At 34.1% G+C, this 16801-nt stretch overlaps 2 protein-coding genes across 2 annotated transcripts; one reads left to right on the top strand and one right to left on the bottom strand.

Annotated features, from left to right (window-relative positions):
- Positions 1-499: 499 nt before the first annotated feature.
- LOC122608352 (alpha-isocomene synthase-like) lies at positions 500-3656 on the top strand. The gene is made up of 7 exons (XM_043781446.1): positions 500-586; positions 785-1058; positions 1168-1549; positions 1793-2011; positions 2726-2864; positions 2976-3224; positions 3357-3656. The coding sequence occupies exons 1-7, from the start codon at positions 500-502 to the stop codon at positions 3654-3656; spliced, it is 1650 nt and encodes a 549-aa protein (XP_043637381.1).
- A 3700-nt stretch (positions 3657-7356) lies between these two features.
- Positions 7357-14769, bottom strand: LOC122606967 (probable beta-D-xylosidase 7). The gene is made up of 6 exons (XM_043779873.1): positions 14327-14769; positions 12681-12983; positions 11568-11737; positions 11222-11319; positions 8671-9432; positions 7357-8096 (listed from the first exon to the last, which is right to left on the bottom strand). The coding sequence occupies exons 1-6, from the start codon at positions 14729-14731 to the stop codon at positions 7504-7506; spliced, it is 2331 nt and encodes a 776-aa protein (XP_043635808.1). The 5' UTR covers positions 14732-14769; the 3' UTR covers positions 7357-7503.
- Positions 14770-16801: the final 2032 nt, after the last annotated feature.

Genomic DNA, 16801 nt, shown 5'->3' on the forward strand with positions numbered 1-16801 from the left:
TAATATAATTGACTAATGGTGTAATTTAATATTAAGGGTTGATGGTGATTTAATTCATTAAGGGTATTTTGGTCAATTCGCATGTCCCATTTTTGTAAAATTTCAACATGAGGTTATAATTTTTATATAGTAGTATAGAAGTATAGATTAGAACACATTTCCTGCTTTTTATGCTTTCCGGCCTGAAAAAAAAAAAAAAAATTAAAGACAAAAGTATTTTTCATAACCAAACGTGCCTTAAACATTTACGAAGCCTAATCTCCATAATAAATTAATAATTTCTTTTAAGGGTTTAATGTATGCGTTCAACCCATATATTGACATATAGGTGGCCGGTGGTTTTAAAGAATTGAATACATTTGTATTCTTCTAGCACACATTGACCAAGAGTCCATGTTCCACCACCTTGTTTCCTCTATATATATACCTTATGTATGTAGCTCTCTTTTTGAATTCAAGCAACCTAATTAATATACAATATAATCACACTATATAAAACATGCCTTTAGAACTAGAGAAAGTTATCCGTTCAACTGTCAATTGGCCTCCCAGCGTTTGGGGCGACCAATTTCTTTCCTACAACCAGGTAGGCATGAATATTATTATTATTCTCTTGTTTGAGCTTGTTTTTAGCTCAAGTTTAATAATTAAAATTATTTATGTTAAGCTTCTATGTATGAAAGGTCATAAAGTATGAAAATAAATATAATTAATAGTAATGCATAATCCACCCCTTTTGTTGGATTTACAAGAATTCTAATAGTTGCTAATTTTTTAAATGTAGGAAGAAGATCTATCGGGGCTTGAAAAAGAAGTCGAAAAATTGAAAGAAGAGCTAAGGAAAGAAATTTCAGAAACTTTGAACGTTGCTACACAACATACAAACTTGTTAAAACTGATTGATGCGATCGAACGCCTAGGTGTTGCATACTACTTTGAAGACGATATTGCTCAAGTCTTGCGGCACTTCTATGATGCATATGGTGACCATTGGAAAGGCGACGGTGTTTCCATTTGGTTTCGGCTCATGAGACAACATGGATATTATGTTTCAAGTGGTTAGTATTTGTGTATCTATCGCTATATATATGTGATGTGTGTGTGTGTGTGTGTGTTTATAAATCATCCTAATAACCTAACGGCCTCTCCTGAGAAATGATCAAACAGATATCTTCAGAAACTACAAGGACAAAGATGGAGCTTTTAAAGAGCCCTTGGAAAATGATATTCAAGGTTTACTTGATTTGTATGAAGCAACTTATCTAAGGGTTCCTGGAGAAATAACATTAGATGATGCTCTTGCTTATACAAAAACTCGGCTTAATGACATAGCTAAGGATCCTCTTATAAGTAACCCTATCCTCTCTTCACATATACAAGAAGTTTTGGCGCGACCTGTTCATAAAACCTTGCCAAGACTCGAGGCATTGCGCTACATACCTTTCTATCAACAACTGGCTTCTCGCAATGAGTCTTTACTAAAGCTTGCCAAGTTGGGGTTCAATCTTCTTCAATCACTACATAAGAAAGAACTTTGCCAAATTTCCATGTGTGCACATTATCTACTCCCTTTTTATCGTGCTGTATATATGTCACTATATATAACAAAATCATCCATAATTAACGTACAGAGTTGGCATATCGTGTCTAGCACGACACGAACATAACACAAACCTGTTAATACCAAACACGAACATGACACGATACATCTTACTGAATTCTACATGCTCTTTGTTATCAAAGCCGGCCATGTGTTTCAAAATAAACTCAACACATATTAAATTTATTGTAGGTGGTGGAAGGGCTACAATGTTCCTACTAATTTATCTTATGCAAGAAATAGACTGGTTGAATGTTACTTTTGGGCATTAGGTGTCTACATTGAACCTCAATATTCTCAATCTAGAATGTTTGTGGCGAAAATACTTGCAGTGGCAACACTTTTAGATGACACATACGATGCTTATGGAACTTACGAGGAACTTGAAAAGTTTACGGAAGCAATTAATAGGTACATATGCATCCATCATTATTTTTGTGAAATTATATTAGTAACATGTAAGTTTATTAACTTACCACTACTATACATTACGAGCATAGTGCCCGCGCGTTACGACGGCTAGAAAGTGATGACAATATAATAAGGAGGCGGTGGTGGAGAGCTAGGGAGGCGGCGGAGGGTGATAGAATGTCGATGAAAGTGTGTAATGATTAGAGAGAATGGGAGGAAAAAGGGTATATAAGGATATTATGTTTAAGTATGGGTATTTTGGGAAGAAAAAAGTGTTAAATTTTAAGAAATCCAATACTCTTATAAGGGAGTATAGATATAAATATTGTACCATATGGTAAAATTATCAAATATTATGGTGTCAATATCAAATCCCATATTTTTTTATTATCTCTGTTAAAACAAAAGGTTTTATTATACGAAACCCTAAACGCTTTCGCTAAAGTGCATTAAAACAAAGAGTTTTGCTAAATAAAGCCCTTGGACGCTGTTCCCAAGGAAACTCCTCCGCGCCCTTCTCTTAGGCGCTAGATCATAATAAATTCACATAAGCGTGCAATGTCCTGCCCACCACCATATTTATATGATGTCTTATTAAGATTAAATCGGTCAAACAAATTAATGCAATTGTACAAAATATCCAACAAGATCCCTACTCAAGTTACAAATAAAATTGTTTTAAGTCTAAATTACTGATTAATAACAATTTCTTAGGTGGTCAATTGCATCCTTGGAGGGTCTTCCAGAACAAATGAAGTTGATATACCAAATGCTCGTGAATATATATGAAGATATGGAAGGGGTTTTGAAAAAGATGGGAAAAGCACATCATCTTAACTATATTAGAGAAGCAGTAAGTTGTTCTTAATTAACGCATATTAGTTGTAATAGTTTGTCTATTGGAGTTCTTTTTTCGGAGGGCAGTATGTCTCTATTACTAATTTGTTTGAAATCTAACTTACAGATGATGGAATACATTGGGTGCTACTTGACAGAGGCGAAATGGGCAAATGAAAGATATATACCACCGGTGGAAGAGCACCAAGAAGTCAGGGTTGTTAGTAGCGGATACAAATTCACCCTGATCGCAAGTTTTGCTGCCATGGGTGATATAATCACCGACGAAACATTCAAATGGGCTCTCACTATGCCTCCCCTTGCCAAATCGTGTTGTGTGCTTTGTAGGACAATGGATGATCTTGTCACCCGTGAGGTATATATTAAGGAATTTTTTTAAAAAAAAGTTTACTAGTTTTTTTTAAAATACATGTATGACCTTTTTAATTTGTTGCTATTCTGTACAAGAGACTGGTGTTAATTTAAACTTAAAATTTAATTTAATTAGGATGAGCAAGAAAGAATGCACGTTGCGTCTGGCATTCAGTGCTACATGAAGGAATATGATGTTAGTGATGAGCAACATGTTCATGATTTGTTTACTAACAAAGTTGAAGAAGCATGGAAAGAATTGAACAAAGAGTCCCTCACCTGTAAAGATGTAGTTGAGTTACCTATAATTATGCTTGTGATCAATTTGGCGCGTGTCATGGATGTCCTCTATAAGAATAAAGACCATTTCACATATGTTGGACACGAGCTCATGAATCATATCAAGTGTCTTCTAGTCGATGCTATCGCTACATAAGTTCTAGCTAGCCGGCCAGTATTCTGAATGATGGTTGCATATCGAAACATTAAAGAATAAGTCAAGTTATTTGGCAGAAGATTGTTTTTAAACGTCCAATTACTATATATAATTTCCAGCGAGTTTTCTGAATAGTTGTCGTTTAGCGACCCTTTGGCGTTGTCGATCAACATCTCCTAATGTTTGTTTGTTCAAGTTGGTATATGATGAGGTTATCGTGTGGTAGATCGATTGCTTCATCGGCTTCCCATTTCCAACTTTATCATACTTAACAAACAGCAAAACATGGTGTGTACCGTGCATGGCCTTTTGACATGATTTAATTAGTTTCTATATCCCTTACAAAATATTTTGCAATCAGTAATCGCACCACACTTCAATTGAAACGACTTTCGTAATCACGAAGGTTTACAAGAATAAAAGATGGAACGAGCAAGATTACGATCGATCGAGGAAATAAATTGTTTGTTTGTACTTTTTATAACCTGTGAGGAAAATTTTTAAAATATTTGCTTTTAAAAATCCGGCAAGTAATAAAACATTTATATCTCTACTAGAGTATAAATCATTTTTTCCAGTAAAAAAAATTTTAACTTTTCAACTTTGCAACTTTTCAGTCACTTATTTTCATCTCTTTCCTCAAATCTCAACCACTCATTTTTTTTCTCTTTCCTTCATAAATTAATTTATTCATCTAATTCATTCAAAATCTTTTATCTAAAAAACCGTACATCGATAAATTAAAAAAATTATATATGTGTTCTTAAAAATGATCCTGTTTAGTTAGAGAGGTTATTCGATATACTTTCGTCGAATTTTTAAATACAGGGGTAGAGCCCGTACGGTAAGGCATTTGGCTATCACACTCTATAACCTATCACCTCCTATGACCTAGCACACTAGATGGCCTATCACCCCCACCATCTCACCGCCGCGACGTGCGGGTACTTTCTCTCGTCACTATATAAAAGTTATAGTTTCATGTTGAAATTAGTTAAGGAAAATGGAACATGCGGATTGATCAAACTACCCTTAAATCACTATCAACCCTTAATATTAAATTACAGCATAAGTCTCTAATATTTTAAAATATCTCTAGTACATACCCCTTTAAATCAAACATTTTTACATCAATTACTTATACCATTTGACACAACCACCACCATCACCATCCGTCGCCGCTATCATATCGCCGCATTGTGGAGGTACCGTGATAGTACTGTGCTACTCAAATCAAACAATTTAGATTCTTGCAAAGTGAAAATAACTTTATTGTTAAAGTTGGAGTCTTACTAAAATCAATAGTCAAAAATTATTTTTAAATTTAAACTTTGATTTTAATCCAACGATCAAGATTCCTAACTTTACTTATAAAACTATTTCCAACTTTAAAGAATCTTCATACAAATGTCAACTTTACCTATTAAATAATTTTAAAGGATCTTCATCCAAACTTATAACGTGCAAAACCTCTTTAAGGTGAGAAGTAAAAACCATGGGACCAAATCTAGGAACCAATCTCATCAAGTTAGCGAATACATGAAATGAAAATAACTCAAGTAAAATCATATATTTTTTATCCTATAAGAGCGTAGGCTATGGGTGATCGACCCGACCCCGAACCCTTGTTGACATTTCGGCGTCAACCACCCCTTCATTCCGCTATTTTCGGCATCGAATCTTGATCCGGGGTTCTGTGTCTGAACGTCAATGTCCGGCACCACTTTCTCTTTCCTTTTTTGTTTTGTTTTGTTTTAGTAATATATATATATATATACATATTATACATAAACTCACCGATAATATGTTAGGTGACACAAGTAACAAGCATACCGAAGGAACATTTTCACGGTGCTCATATTCCGGCGAAGAGTTTTGCAGAGATGAGAAAGGGGCACCAACTATATTTAATACGGAGTAATGTAATGCACTATTAAAGTTTTAAAACAAAGATAAAAAAAAATGGGGTAGAGATCCTTTCAAGTTAGGGTAACTTGAGGGATAAACATGGGATGATCTAAAGCATTGGATTAAAATCAATTGTCAAAATCAAAAATGTTAATTAATTGAATTTTGACCATTGATTTTAATCCAATGGTCAATAATCCTCAACTTTACCCCTCAAGTTATCCATAATTTGAGGGATTCCCCACCCAAAAAATGTGTGATGTTGGGAAAAGTCTATACGCAATCTATCATTTACTGACTCATTGTCATTTTCTAAATAACAATTTTTTATTTAGTCCCCGAATGATTATATATTGAGTTATTTTAATTTTATGTTGTGATATGTGAATAGATAGTTTCATTTGTTTTAATGTATTTTTTATAATATAGAATGAACGTAAAGTAGTCTAAAAATTAATTATGTAAGTTATAAAAATAAATTAAAAAAAATGAAATAAAGTATTGTTCTGCATTCTAAATCGTTCTGCTTTCATAACAGCTTAAAACTGAGAAATTGGTGAAAATTGATGTGACCCTGAGGTGACGTTCTGAATTGTTCTGGATCCTATAACCATACTTGATGTTCTAAACGGAAAATGTGAATATATACATAAAAAAAAAAATGATGAACCTCCATGTGCCCTGAAACTTACGTTCGGTCAGTCCAATCTTTCCCATTCATGTAACACCCCACTATGTTAAATCAATTATATATTTTGTTATAAGAAAGATGTATTACTTCTAATGGATAAAAGAATGGAATGATCGAGGTAATAGAATAAGAGAAGTAATTGAATATGTGATTACCATTCCATTTAAATGTTTGGTTGTTTTTTTAAAGAATGAAATAATTATGAAATGACTGAAATACCCTTATAGCATAATTTAATATTTACAAACATATATAACTCTTGATTAATAAATTTTTCTCCCTGCTATTTTTGTAAAGAAACAACATAAAAATAATGTAATTTAATTTCAATATTTGGTTTAAAAGTAAATACACTTATACACATATTTATAGGATTAAAAAGGTATTATAAATATAAAATATAAACTAACTACATTTTTGATTAAATCTGTAATAACTTCCACGTACAAGTGGGAACGAAGCTTTTCAACGGTCTCTCATATTTGTAGTTTAGGGGTTATATTGTCTTTTTACTGTCAATGCCGGTGGAATGAAAAGTAAACATGTCATTTGATGAAGAATACGATGGACGGTTATTAAGGGAATCATGGAATGAGTCATTCTATTCCTAATGGTTAACCAAATGTAATTTCGTTTTAAGGAATGGAATGTTGCTTTCCATTCCTTCCAATTCAAGCATACCCACCATTTTTTTATTTATTTTGTTTTTTTTTATTTTATTTTAATTTTTTTTTTCTCAAGTAAACCAGAAATATGCTCCTCAAAAAAATAAATAAAATTCATACTTGTCAACCAAAGGTCAACCTACCACCACAGTTCCTTTAGTAGTGACTAAGGAGTCCTGAAGCCAGGTCTACTAGACATCTTGATAGCACCATCGGAAAAAGTCTAGGAAACGACGGGGGAATCACCCGTTAGACTAGGCACTTAAAAATCCAAATGCTCAAATTTCCTCAAGTGGCCTGATCACGGATCCTTCTCCGTGACCCTAAAAGATCAAACCAAAACCAACATCTATTGATGTGGGTGTCACTTTCTATCAACTTTTGGTCCATCACAATGGTAGATTTCTCACGACTTAATACTGTTTCGGGATAAAAGTTTAAAAACGAATTCTTGTCAGTTAATGAACTGTGATAACTGTGGTCGTTCACTCCACAAAGTACATTGATCTAAAATAACAAAACAATAAACTGCAAGGCACCATCATAGCATAAGTCGACGATGCCTTGTCATAATACATCAACTTTAAGGTATAACCGAAATAGGGTATTGCCGATCACCCACAGAAAGATAATGAGAACCTTCTTCAATCACCATCAATCCGTCTTCATTTGCTGTCCTAAAATGCTCACACGGGCTAACAACAAACTCTACTGTAGTCCTTCCTCCAGCGTTTGTTTTCACGCTCTCAAATGCTGCCAATTGCATCATGGGCTTCCCATCTCTAACTTTATGTTGCTTAACAAACAGCAAAACTGGATGTGTACCATCCATTTCTCCATGATTTTGGACCCCTATGGTTGCTGAAAACTTGGCTTTTTCACATGATTCGGTTTCTAAATCCATTACTGTCGTGTAATGAAGTGAATCTGAGTTCTTAAGTGTGGTTCCAGTGTTTGAAATCTGACTTAGAGAGAGTTCGTTTTGTGTGACAGAGAGGAACTCGTATGCATACTTTGAGTAGCTCAGCCCGTATCCAAACCGATAAACTTTTCTGCCTGTGTAGAATCTATAGGTACGACCTGGATAGCCTGTAGAAGGTTGGGGTCTCATTCTCATGTCCGTCATTGGTATCTTGACGAAGTCCTTGGGGTACCATGTCATAGGTAGCTTTCCTCCTGCAAAGACACGTTGGGTTAATGATAATGTTAGCAGCATGAAATTAAGGATCACACCGATCTAAAAACCTTAATCAATTTACAAACCATGGTCAATTTGGGCTATGTTTATTACGAGTCAATTTAGTATAAGAAAGTTTAACTAGGAAACAGGTCATTTCGTTGAATGATACAAAACAGGTCAAAGCTCACTAAAGTTTTGAAGTCAGTTTATGCAACCTCAAGTTGATTTATTCAAGTAATAATAACCAGTGGTTTCATCCTGACCCGTTTCGTATTTATAAAATTTACTCGTTTTGATCTGAACTGTTCCGGTCCATCACCAAGCCTGCGTGGCCCACCCATTTATAAACCACCACAACTTTATTAAGGTAGAGAAAAATGATTCGACCAACTAGAATTAGATAAGGTGTGATTAGGATTTAAAATAGAGTTCGTGAAAGATGAGTGCAGTGGTTCAGGGATCCAATCGTTATTTCTTCTAGATCACCCAGGAACGAAAATGTTAACCGAAGGAACCCAATTAACTGGAAACAGATATAAGATATGATTGGATAGTTTTACTGAACTTTACCTGGATTATGATCACCAAAGATAATTTCCGCAAGTGCAATGCCACCAGATTCACCAGGATATCCACCCCACAAGATTCCACCAATCTTTGGATCACGTTTAGCAAACGAAATATCCACGGGACCACCACAAATCATCACTAAAATTACAGGTTTCTTAGCTGCTTTAGCAACCGCAGTAAGCAAAGCCCGTTGTTGCCCTGGAAGAACCAAATCCACACGATCAAAATCCTCTCTTTCCTCACCTTGATCCAACCCCATAAACAAAACCACATAATCTGCCTTTTTAGCAACCTCAACAGCCTCAGTAATGGATGCAGAAGTACAGTTAACATAGTTACATCCTTTATGGTATTGTATGTTTTTCACATAGCTATACAGTGCTTTCAGTGGTTCAACCGATTTGCATGGTGGGCCCGCATAGTTTCCAACGAGGGTATGTGCTGAGTTGGCATTAGGCCCAATAACTGCTAGAGATGAGATAGTTTTTTTCAATGGGAGGATCTTAGCAGAATTCTTTAGAAGTACAATGCCATTTCTTGCAGCCTCAAGGGCTAGCTCTTGGTGCTCTTTGGTGCATACATGATCTGGGCCGATGGAGCCATAAGGGAGTGAGGCTGGGTTGCCATTGAACAAGCCAAGTCTCATTCTCATGGTGAAAAGGTTGTGAAGGGCTCGGTCTATATCTGATTCAAGTACTTTCTTCTGTTGGACTGCTGATTTTGTGTGGTTTTTTAAGTAGAAGCCACAATCGACATCCATGCCTGTAAATTTTTCGCAAACAAGAAAATTACATTAGGACACTAAAACCTACATGGCAATATTTGCTCTTTTACATATTAATGGTTCAATTAGGATTGTGTTTTTTTCCTAATGGGTCATGCAGTTAGAACCCAAAAGTTCAATAGAAATGAAATGCCACATGGGTCGAGCGTCACCCAAAGCATATTTCTCATGCCTAAAACCTCCTAAATACTTTTTATTCAAAGATTAATTATGCTTGAAATGATGTAAAATTCATAATCATATTTGAAACACTAGTTTTTTAAGAATGTTTGGACAAAAGTGTTTCAATCCAACCAACCAGGCGTGCTTCAACCCGTGCAAAATGTTGCCAATGTTGACCGGTTATCCAACCCGCCCATCTATCCCATTTCGTGGCTTTTAGTAAAAGCCTAAGACGCGTGCTGAATAGGGACCATGGTCCATGGGAAAAAGACGTGGCTGTTCTATAACACATGGACAATATTCTTTTTGCTAAATACTTATTTGCCTAAGTTTTAACAAAATGTGAATAATCTAGAGATTTTAAGTTAGGTTTTCGTATTCATCTCGTCTCCATTGAAATACTATAGATCCAATTATGTTTTTTTAATCTACTATAAATCTGATCAATAATAGAAGAGAAAAATCAAATTATTCAAAACAGTGTAAGATAGTGGAATTATTATAAGGGACATGTGTGTATGGTCCAAATATCTAATATATTGACTTTTATTAAACCATGTGCAATATGTAGACCAAACAACCTTACATGGTCCAAATTTCATTAAATCACTCACACACAAACAAAATGAATTACCAATGTGGCAATAGCCCAGTGTACCCGTCACCCATGATGCTTAGGGCCCACAGGAAGAGTCTTATTAGATGAGGGTTTGATCCTTGGGGATGCCCCTGTGGGAATTAAGTGGAGGTATTTCACCGGCACCCAAAGCCTTACTGGGTAGTATAGGTGGGTATCCAAGCTAAGGGATACCGGGGGCAGAGTACCTTCCTTCAACCCTTTTTTCACAAACAAAATGAATTATATACCATTCCACAACATCAAGAAAACTATAGTTGATCTACTTTATAACTTATTGCTCACACCATTTAAAAGGCAGCTTAGGTTCGGATCTTTGTATATCTATACATGGAATGAGTAAAAAAATAATGAGTTTGTGCTGTCCTTAACAAGACAAATTAAACAATTTTCCTCCTTTAACTCTATTTTTGAAAAACCTCGTATACCAAATCATCAAACGCTAAAAGGGCCAACCAATTGGTATACGTCATTTTGCAGGTGCTATTCCCTGACACTTATAATTCACATGATGTAGATAAGAGAATCGGACTTACAAAATTATATAAAAATAAAACTCATATACCAAATCATCAAACTTGAATACTAAGAAAGCTCCTATACAAGATCATCAAAATTGTATGCTAAAAAAGAAACTCTTATACGAAATCATCAAACTCTTATACCAAATCAGAGAATAGGGCCTACAAAAGAATGTATACTAAAAAAACTTGTATACCAAAATCATCAAACTTGTTGCATTTATCTTATAGACATTGAAAAGGGATAGACTAATAGTATGATCAAAGAGGGACCATTATTTTAAATGGCACTTGTATATGTAAAGGATATATAAAGAGGGGAAAGTGTAAGAACTTAAATTATCCCCTGACATTAATAGACTAATAGTATGATCAAAGAGGGACCATTATTTTAAGTAAAGTAATAAAAAGCATTGAAAGTAAAAGTAGTAAAAAAAACAGACATACCGGCTTTTAGGACTTCCGCCACTGCATCTTCTGGTGTTTTGGCAAATTTATGGACCTCATATATGATGGATACTGCATCACAATCTGAAGTGATATACCTAAACAAAGATGTGAAATGTGAATATATCAATAAGCTACTATTTGAAAAAAATAACATTTGAAATTGTAATGTTTGGATTGACAAAAATAACTAGCAAATATACAAAAATTTTGTTAGCTAGATTTTAAATATATAGACTTTGTTACTCTCATTACATGCCCACGACTCACGGTACACATGAAAACTTTTTCGGATAAGTTTTTGTTCTATCTTTGTCCGTGTATGTTAGGCATATGTGATATTTACCCTTGAAATCCCCATTGCTTTCTAGCAATGTTGGATAATAAATTTTCATCAGCACAGTTCGGGACTCCATTCACACGGTTGTAAGCACACATGATTCCGCTAGCCTGGGCATGTTGTATGCAGCTTTGGAATGGTGGTTGATAAGTGTCAGCAAGATCTTGTTTCGAGACCTATATTCACAGTTTAACACGTAAAAATTAAGAGGTGCCATCTTCTCACTCAACTAAAACCAAGATTTGAATAACGAAAGAATAGTAATTCTATATGCATCCGAACATGTTATATCAGTTTATAATGACAGTAATTAGATGCAAATATAAGCTACAAATCACATGAGATTGTATATATACTCATTTAATTGCAATTTCAAGCAACTACTGCCAAAAATCTACCATCACCGACCGTCTAAATTCTACATCTCTACTGAAAATAATTTTTAGAACGGCAAATGTTAGTTGCTAGTACTTAGTTATCTCTAAGTTAGTATCTAAGCGTGTCTCTACTAATAATATTATCTTTAACTTTTTAAAGACTGAGAATAAATTTCTGAAGGATTTTAGTAATGTTAATATTAAATTTTAAAGTACATAAATTTTCACTTTATTCATGGATGTAGCCCAATGCAAGTGCTCTTCACTAGTCAATAATCCAAATGTGGATAGTCCAAGATTGCTTTTTGTTATTTTAATATAACTATTATTGAAGACTCAAAAACAAAAAGGAAAACCATCCCATAAACATTGCATTTGCACAAAATCCGGTAAGGAGCATCAATCATTTTCTCACAAATATAAAATAGTGTTATATATTTTTCAAGCACATATCTCAAGAAAAGGGAATAATTTCTTGTAAAAATCAATTTTCTATTATCTTTGAATTTAAATTATTCTTTGGTTTGTCTTTAGCAATTTGTTATGCTACTCCTTTTATTTTGACATTATTGGGTAAAAGTGCAAAACTGATAAACGGAGAAGGATTTTTGTATAGACTATCTGAACAAAGTCGAAAATTTGGGGTGGTCTTAATAGTGTAACCAAGGAGTTCCCTAGACTTTTTCGATCGGGGTACCAGCACACAGGAAAAAGTATTAAGTGTGAAATGAAATGCACTAACCTTAGCATCATAACCAAATCTATTAACGCCCTTCCAATGATCCAAATCATAAGCAGTGAAATGTTTGCAACAAGCAGAAGCCTGAAGATGACCATCTTTAAGCGCTCCGCCTTCAAAACTGTCACCTTGGACCCCTCTAACATAAGAAATCGCGTATTTGCCACTGACTAATGGGTCCTCGCCAGGTGTCTCTTGACCTCTGCCCCATCTTGGGTCCCTAAACACATTAATGTTTGGTGCCCAAAATGTCATTCCATGAGCTTGTCCTTGATTATAAACTGCCCTTGCCTCCAATCCAATAGCCTAAACATTACCAAATAAAATGATTATTATTGAATTCATATAGGCTCGGGCTAATAGTTCAATACATTGACAAACACAATCTTCACTAAACGTTCTTAACCCAAATTTCACATTATTAACTGATACTTACATTAGTGAAATATATTATCTATGTCAGAAAATCAACTACAACAACAACAATATCCAATCTTGACTATGAATAAAAAAATCAATTGCTTTTCTAGAATAAAAGTAATAGACCTGGCTTAAATGGCACATGTACCTTTAAACATGTAAATTATTTGCCTAGTGTGGTTGTCAATGTGTCATATAACCAAAATGACATTTTAAAATATACACTTATGGTAAGCCATACATGTAAAAGTGAAGTAGATCTACAAATACAAATAAATAATGAGAATAAGCACAAATATGTCAACATTACAAATCTAAACATAAACAGATCTTGTACCTCTTCCTAAATTGCCAAAATTCTTAAGGTTAGCAATTATATATGGTCACATGAATTGTAGAGAAATTATATACTCGTAATGGTATTTTAAAACATAATAACATGTTTGGTGATCACCTACCTAACGACATATCTTAAAGTACAAAACTATCTTAAATACTTGTTAGCCACAACCAACATCAAATCTATAGCATTCATTTCTTATCTAAATAAAACACTATCACCAGAGAAAACCAATATGAAAACTATGTATTAAAGGTATTTAACTCCTAGACCCCCCGATGCGAGTAATCCACACATTTCAAAAAATAGTATTCCAAAAATGTTCTTTTGAAGACATTTAAGTTGGGATAATACCTATGAAAAAGCTCTGATGTGGGTATTTTAGAGTCTTTATGAAGGTTTTTGGTAGTTTATAACCTATCATAGATGTTTATAAAGGTGGATACCCGCTACACCGTTGTTGAACTGTGTTTGTTAGGGTCTTAATAATAAGAAAGTCATAACTTAATCAAAAATACTTAATCTATTAAATTATCACATTATTTGTTTTTTACAAAAAACAATATTGACTTAATTCTTACCGACATTATTTATTCATTCCGTCACTCTCTATCAATTCAGTCACTTAGTTCCTTAAATTACTTTTCAAGCCATGAAACCATAAAAATTTAACAATTCAATCATATCCTTGAAAATTGAAATACCCAAAAGAAAAACTATAAATTATCAATTAAAATAAAGGCCAAACGTAAAATATTGGGAAATATTCTTAAAAAAAGTAAGTAAATGAACCAAAATCTTGATAAAATGATGATAACAATATATATGTACTAATCTAAAAAGTACTGTATAAAAAGTAAGTAATAACAAGTGAGTTAACTCAGAGTACCTGACCGATTCGATACCAAAGTTTAGTATCAAAAGAAGCAGCAGTAAGAATAACTTGAGGAAAACTAGTGGCAGACTTAATAGTCCCGTTAAAAAAGATGCCATAACCAGAGTTAGACACACCATGTAAAGCCTCAGACCACCACTCATAAGCCGGGATACCGAGTCTCGGTATCCCTGGTGCAGTGTTCACGAGTTGCGATATCTTTTCATCAAGTGTGAGTCGTGACACCAAGTCTTTGACACGTAAAGAGATTGGTAATGTAAGTTTACAAAATGGGTATGTTTTTGTTAATGGGTTTGATGAGTCACATGCAAATGGTGGCTGAGTTGACTCGGTTAGAGTTAGTGTTATGAGTGTGAGTGTTAGACATAGTAGGAGATGTGTAGTTGTGATGAGTTGCATTTTTTGGGTTTTGGAGGGGAAGTGTTAGATTGGTGAAAGAAGATTTTGTTTATTTGAGGATATAAAGAGGGAGAGTGTGGGAGTGGGTGAATGATGAAAGGTATGTGAAAAGACTAAATGCTCCTTTTGTAATTTCCTTTTGCAATTTGGCATCATCTATTGTGATTTGGTAACCGTTTTCTAAAGTTTAGAAACCAAAATTTTTTTATTTTCGTGAATAGATGATTATTCGATGGTGATTGTGAGTAAGATTTTCTTTTTTAACATTCAGTAGGTATACGATATTGGGAAAACCTCACGTATAATAGTGAAGCTTTGCACGTTCCCTACACAACAAGATGTTGAGCAAAAGTCGTTACAAGTATTTAGAAGGAAAAACCTCAAGGTTTTGCCATCTCTAACTCAAGACATTGATAAAACCGGAAGCGCCTTCGACCAGCTAGGCTGACCTTCATTGGTAGGATATATATCGGTGCTTATATATATATATGTGTGTGTGTGTGTGTGTGTGTGTGTGCGCACGCGCAAGTTATTTTAGTACCACTTATTTTAGAACCAATTTTAGGACATGTGTTTTTTGTAACTTACACACCACCATGATCATCTCCGACCACCACCATGATTTTCTGGCCACCTCGTCGCCGGAAAATCATGTGTAAGTTAACTTACACATGTGTAAGTATACATGTGTAAGTGTGTAAGTTAACTTATACATGATTTTCCGATGGGGCCGTCGCCGGAAAGTCTTAGTGTTTTAACACAAAAAGTCTTGTATATCGTAGTAGATGATGATGATGATGATATGTAAGTTACGAAAACACATGTCCTAATTGGTCCTAATATAAGAGGTGGTCATAAAATAACCCACCCATATATATATATATACTAGCATGGTACCCGCGCAATGCGGCGGCGGTGATGACGAAGACGGTTTAGTGGTGGTGATGATATCGACAATTGGTGTCGAGTGGTGTAACCATGTAAGTTGATGTAATGGTGATAGTGGAAATATTTTAAAAAATAAGGACTTAGAGTGTAAATTAGCAAGATAAAAGTTTAAAGTGTAAATTTAATTCATTAAGGACAAATTTGGTAATCTTTAATAACCCTTTCCATATAGGGTGTTTATTAAGGGTAATTTAGTACTTTTGCATCTAACCATTTTTAAACACTTTCCAAAAATAAAGAGGTTGATAATTATTATAAAGGAGTATAGATATAGATAGGGTGTTTATTAAGGGTAATTTAAAACTTTTGCATCTAACCATTTTTTAACCCTTTTAAAAAATAAAGGGGTTGATAATTATTATAAAGGAGTATATATATATATACTTTTTATATATTTCTTGAGTTAATTACTTAAGTGGTACTTAACCTTTCGATATTACGCAGATCATACCCAACGTTTTCAAAACTCCACTCGGACCATACTGGAACCAAATGACGTTTAATGGCCATTAAAAACCGCCCATGTGACTTGCACGTGAGGGGTAAAAATATATTTTCACATTTTTAGTTTACTTAAATGATACATAACGTTTGCACGATATTGTTGGTTCCATACCTAACGTTTAATTATTAATTATTTGTGAGTTTTTAGTATTTTTTTTAATTTTGAAAGGTGCATTTCGTTTTAATCTTTGTGTTGCGATTCGACACCAAGAGGTCTAGCATACTTTAAAAGGTAATTTTGTTTCGAATGAGCTCTCTAGCGCGAACCCAGTTAAAACAACGTATGTTATATTGGTCCATCAACAAACAAGGATTTGAATGCTGAAAATGTTTGGTACTATAGAGACCCGACTGGAAAAGTCATGTGTCGTTCTACTCACTCAGTTACATAAGTGAAGCGAATATCTCCCCATCGGTTTAATTTGGATCGAATCTTTTGTATAAGTTAGTTTCTCACTAGCATTTTATTTGTTTAATAAATATTTAATGTCGTTGGGAAAAAAAACATATGTTAGACCTATCGCGACACAAAGCTTAAAGCGAAATTCACTTTTCAAAATTAAAAAAATACAAAAAAATAAAATTAAAAAAATAATAATAACTAAACATTAGGTATGA

This window comes from Erigeron canadensis, chromosome 7 (assembly GCF_010389155.1).
Source record: "Erigeron canadensis isolate Cc75 chromosome 7, C_canadensis_v1, whole genome shotgun sequence".
Lineage (NCBI taxonomy): Eukaryota > Viridiplantae > Streptophyta > Magnoliopsida > Asterales > Asteraceae > Erigeron > Erigeron canadensis.

What these genes read in the sequence shown, in the direction of transcription:
- LOC122606967 (XM_043779873.1), bottom strand. Translation starts at nt 14,731, where the DNA reads ATGCAACTCATCACAACTACACATCTCCTACTATGTCTAACACTCACA. An exon ending in GATTTGGTTATGATGCTAAG is followed by an intron (nt 11,738 to 12,680) that starts GTTAGTGCATTT and finishes CTGTGAATATAG; the next exon opens with GTCTCGAAACAAGATCTTGC. An exon ending in GGCGGAAGTCCTAAAAGCCG is followed by an intron (nt 9,433 to 11,221) that starts GTATGTCTGTTT and finishes AAAAATTTACAG; the next exon opens with GCATGGATGTCGATTGTGGC.
- LOC122608352 (XM_043781446.1), top strand. Translation starts at nt 500, where the DNA reads ATGCCTTTAGAACTAGAGAAAGTTATCCGTTCAACTGTCAATTGGCCT. An exon ending in AATTTCTTTCCTACAACCAG is followed by an intron (nt 587 to 784) that starts GTAGGCATGAAT and finishes TTTTAAATGTAG; the next exon opens with GAAGAAGATCTATCGGGGCT. An exon ending in TTAACTATATTAGAGAAGCA is followed by an intron (nt 2,865 to 2,975) that starts GTAAGTTGTTCT and finishes TCTAACTTACAG; the next exon opens with ATGATGGAATACATTGGGTG.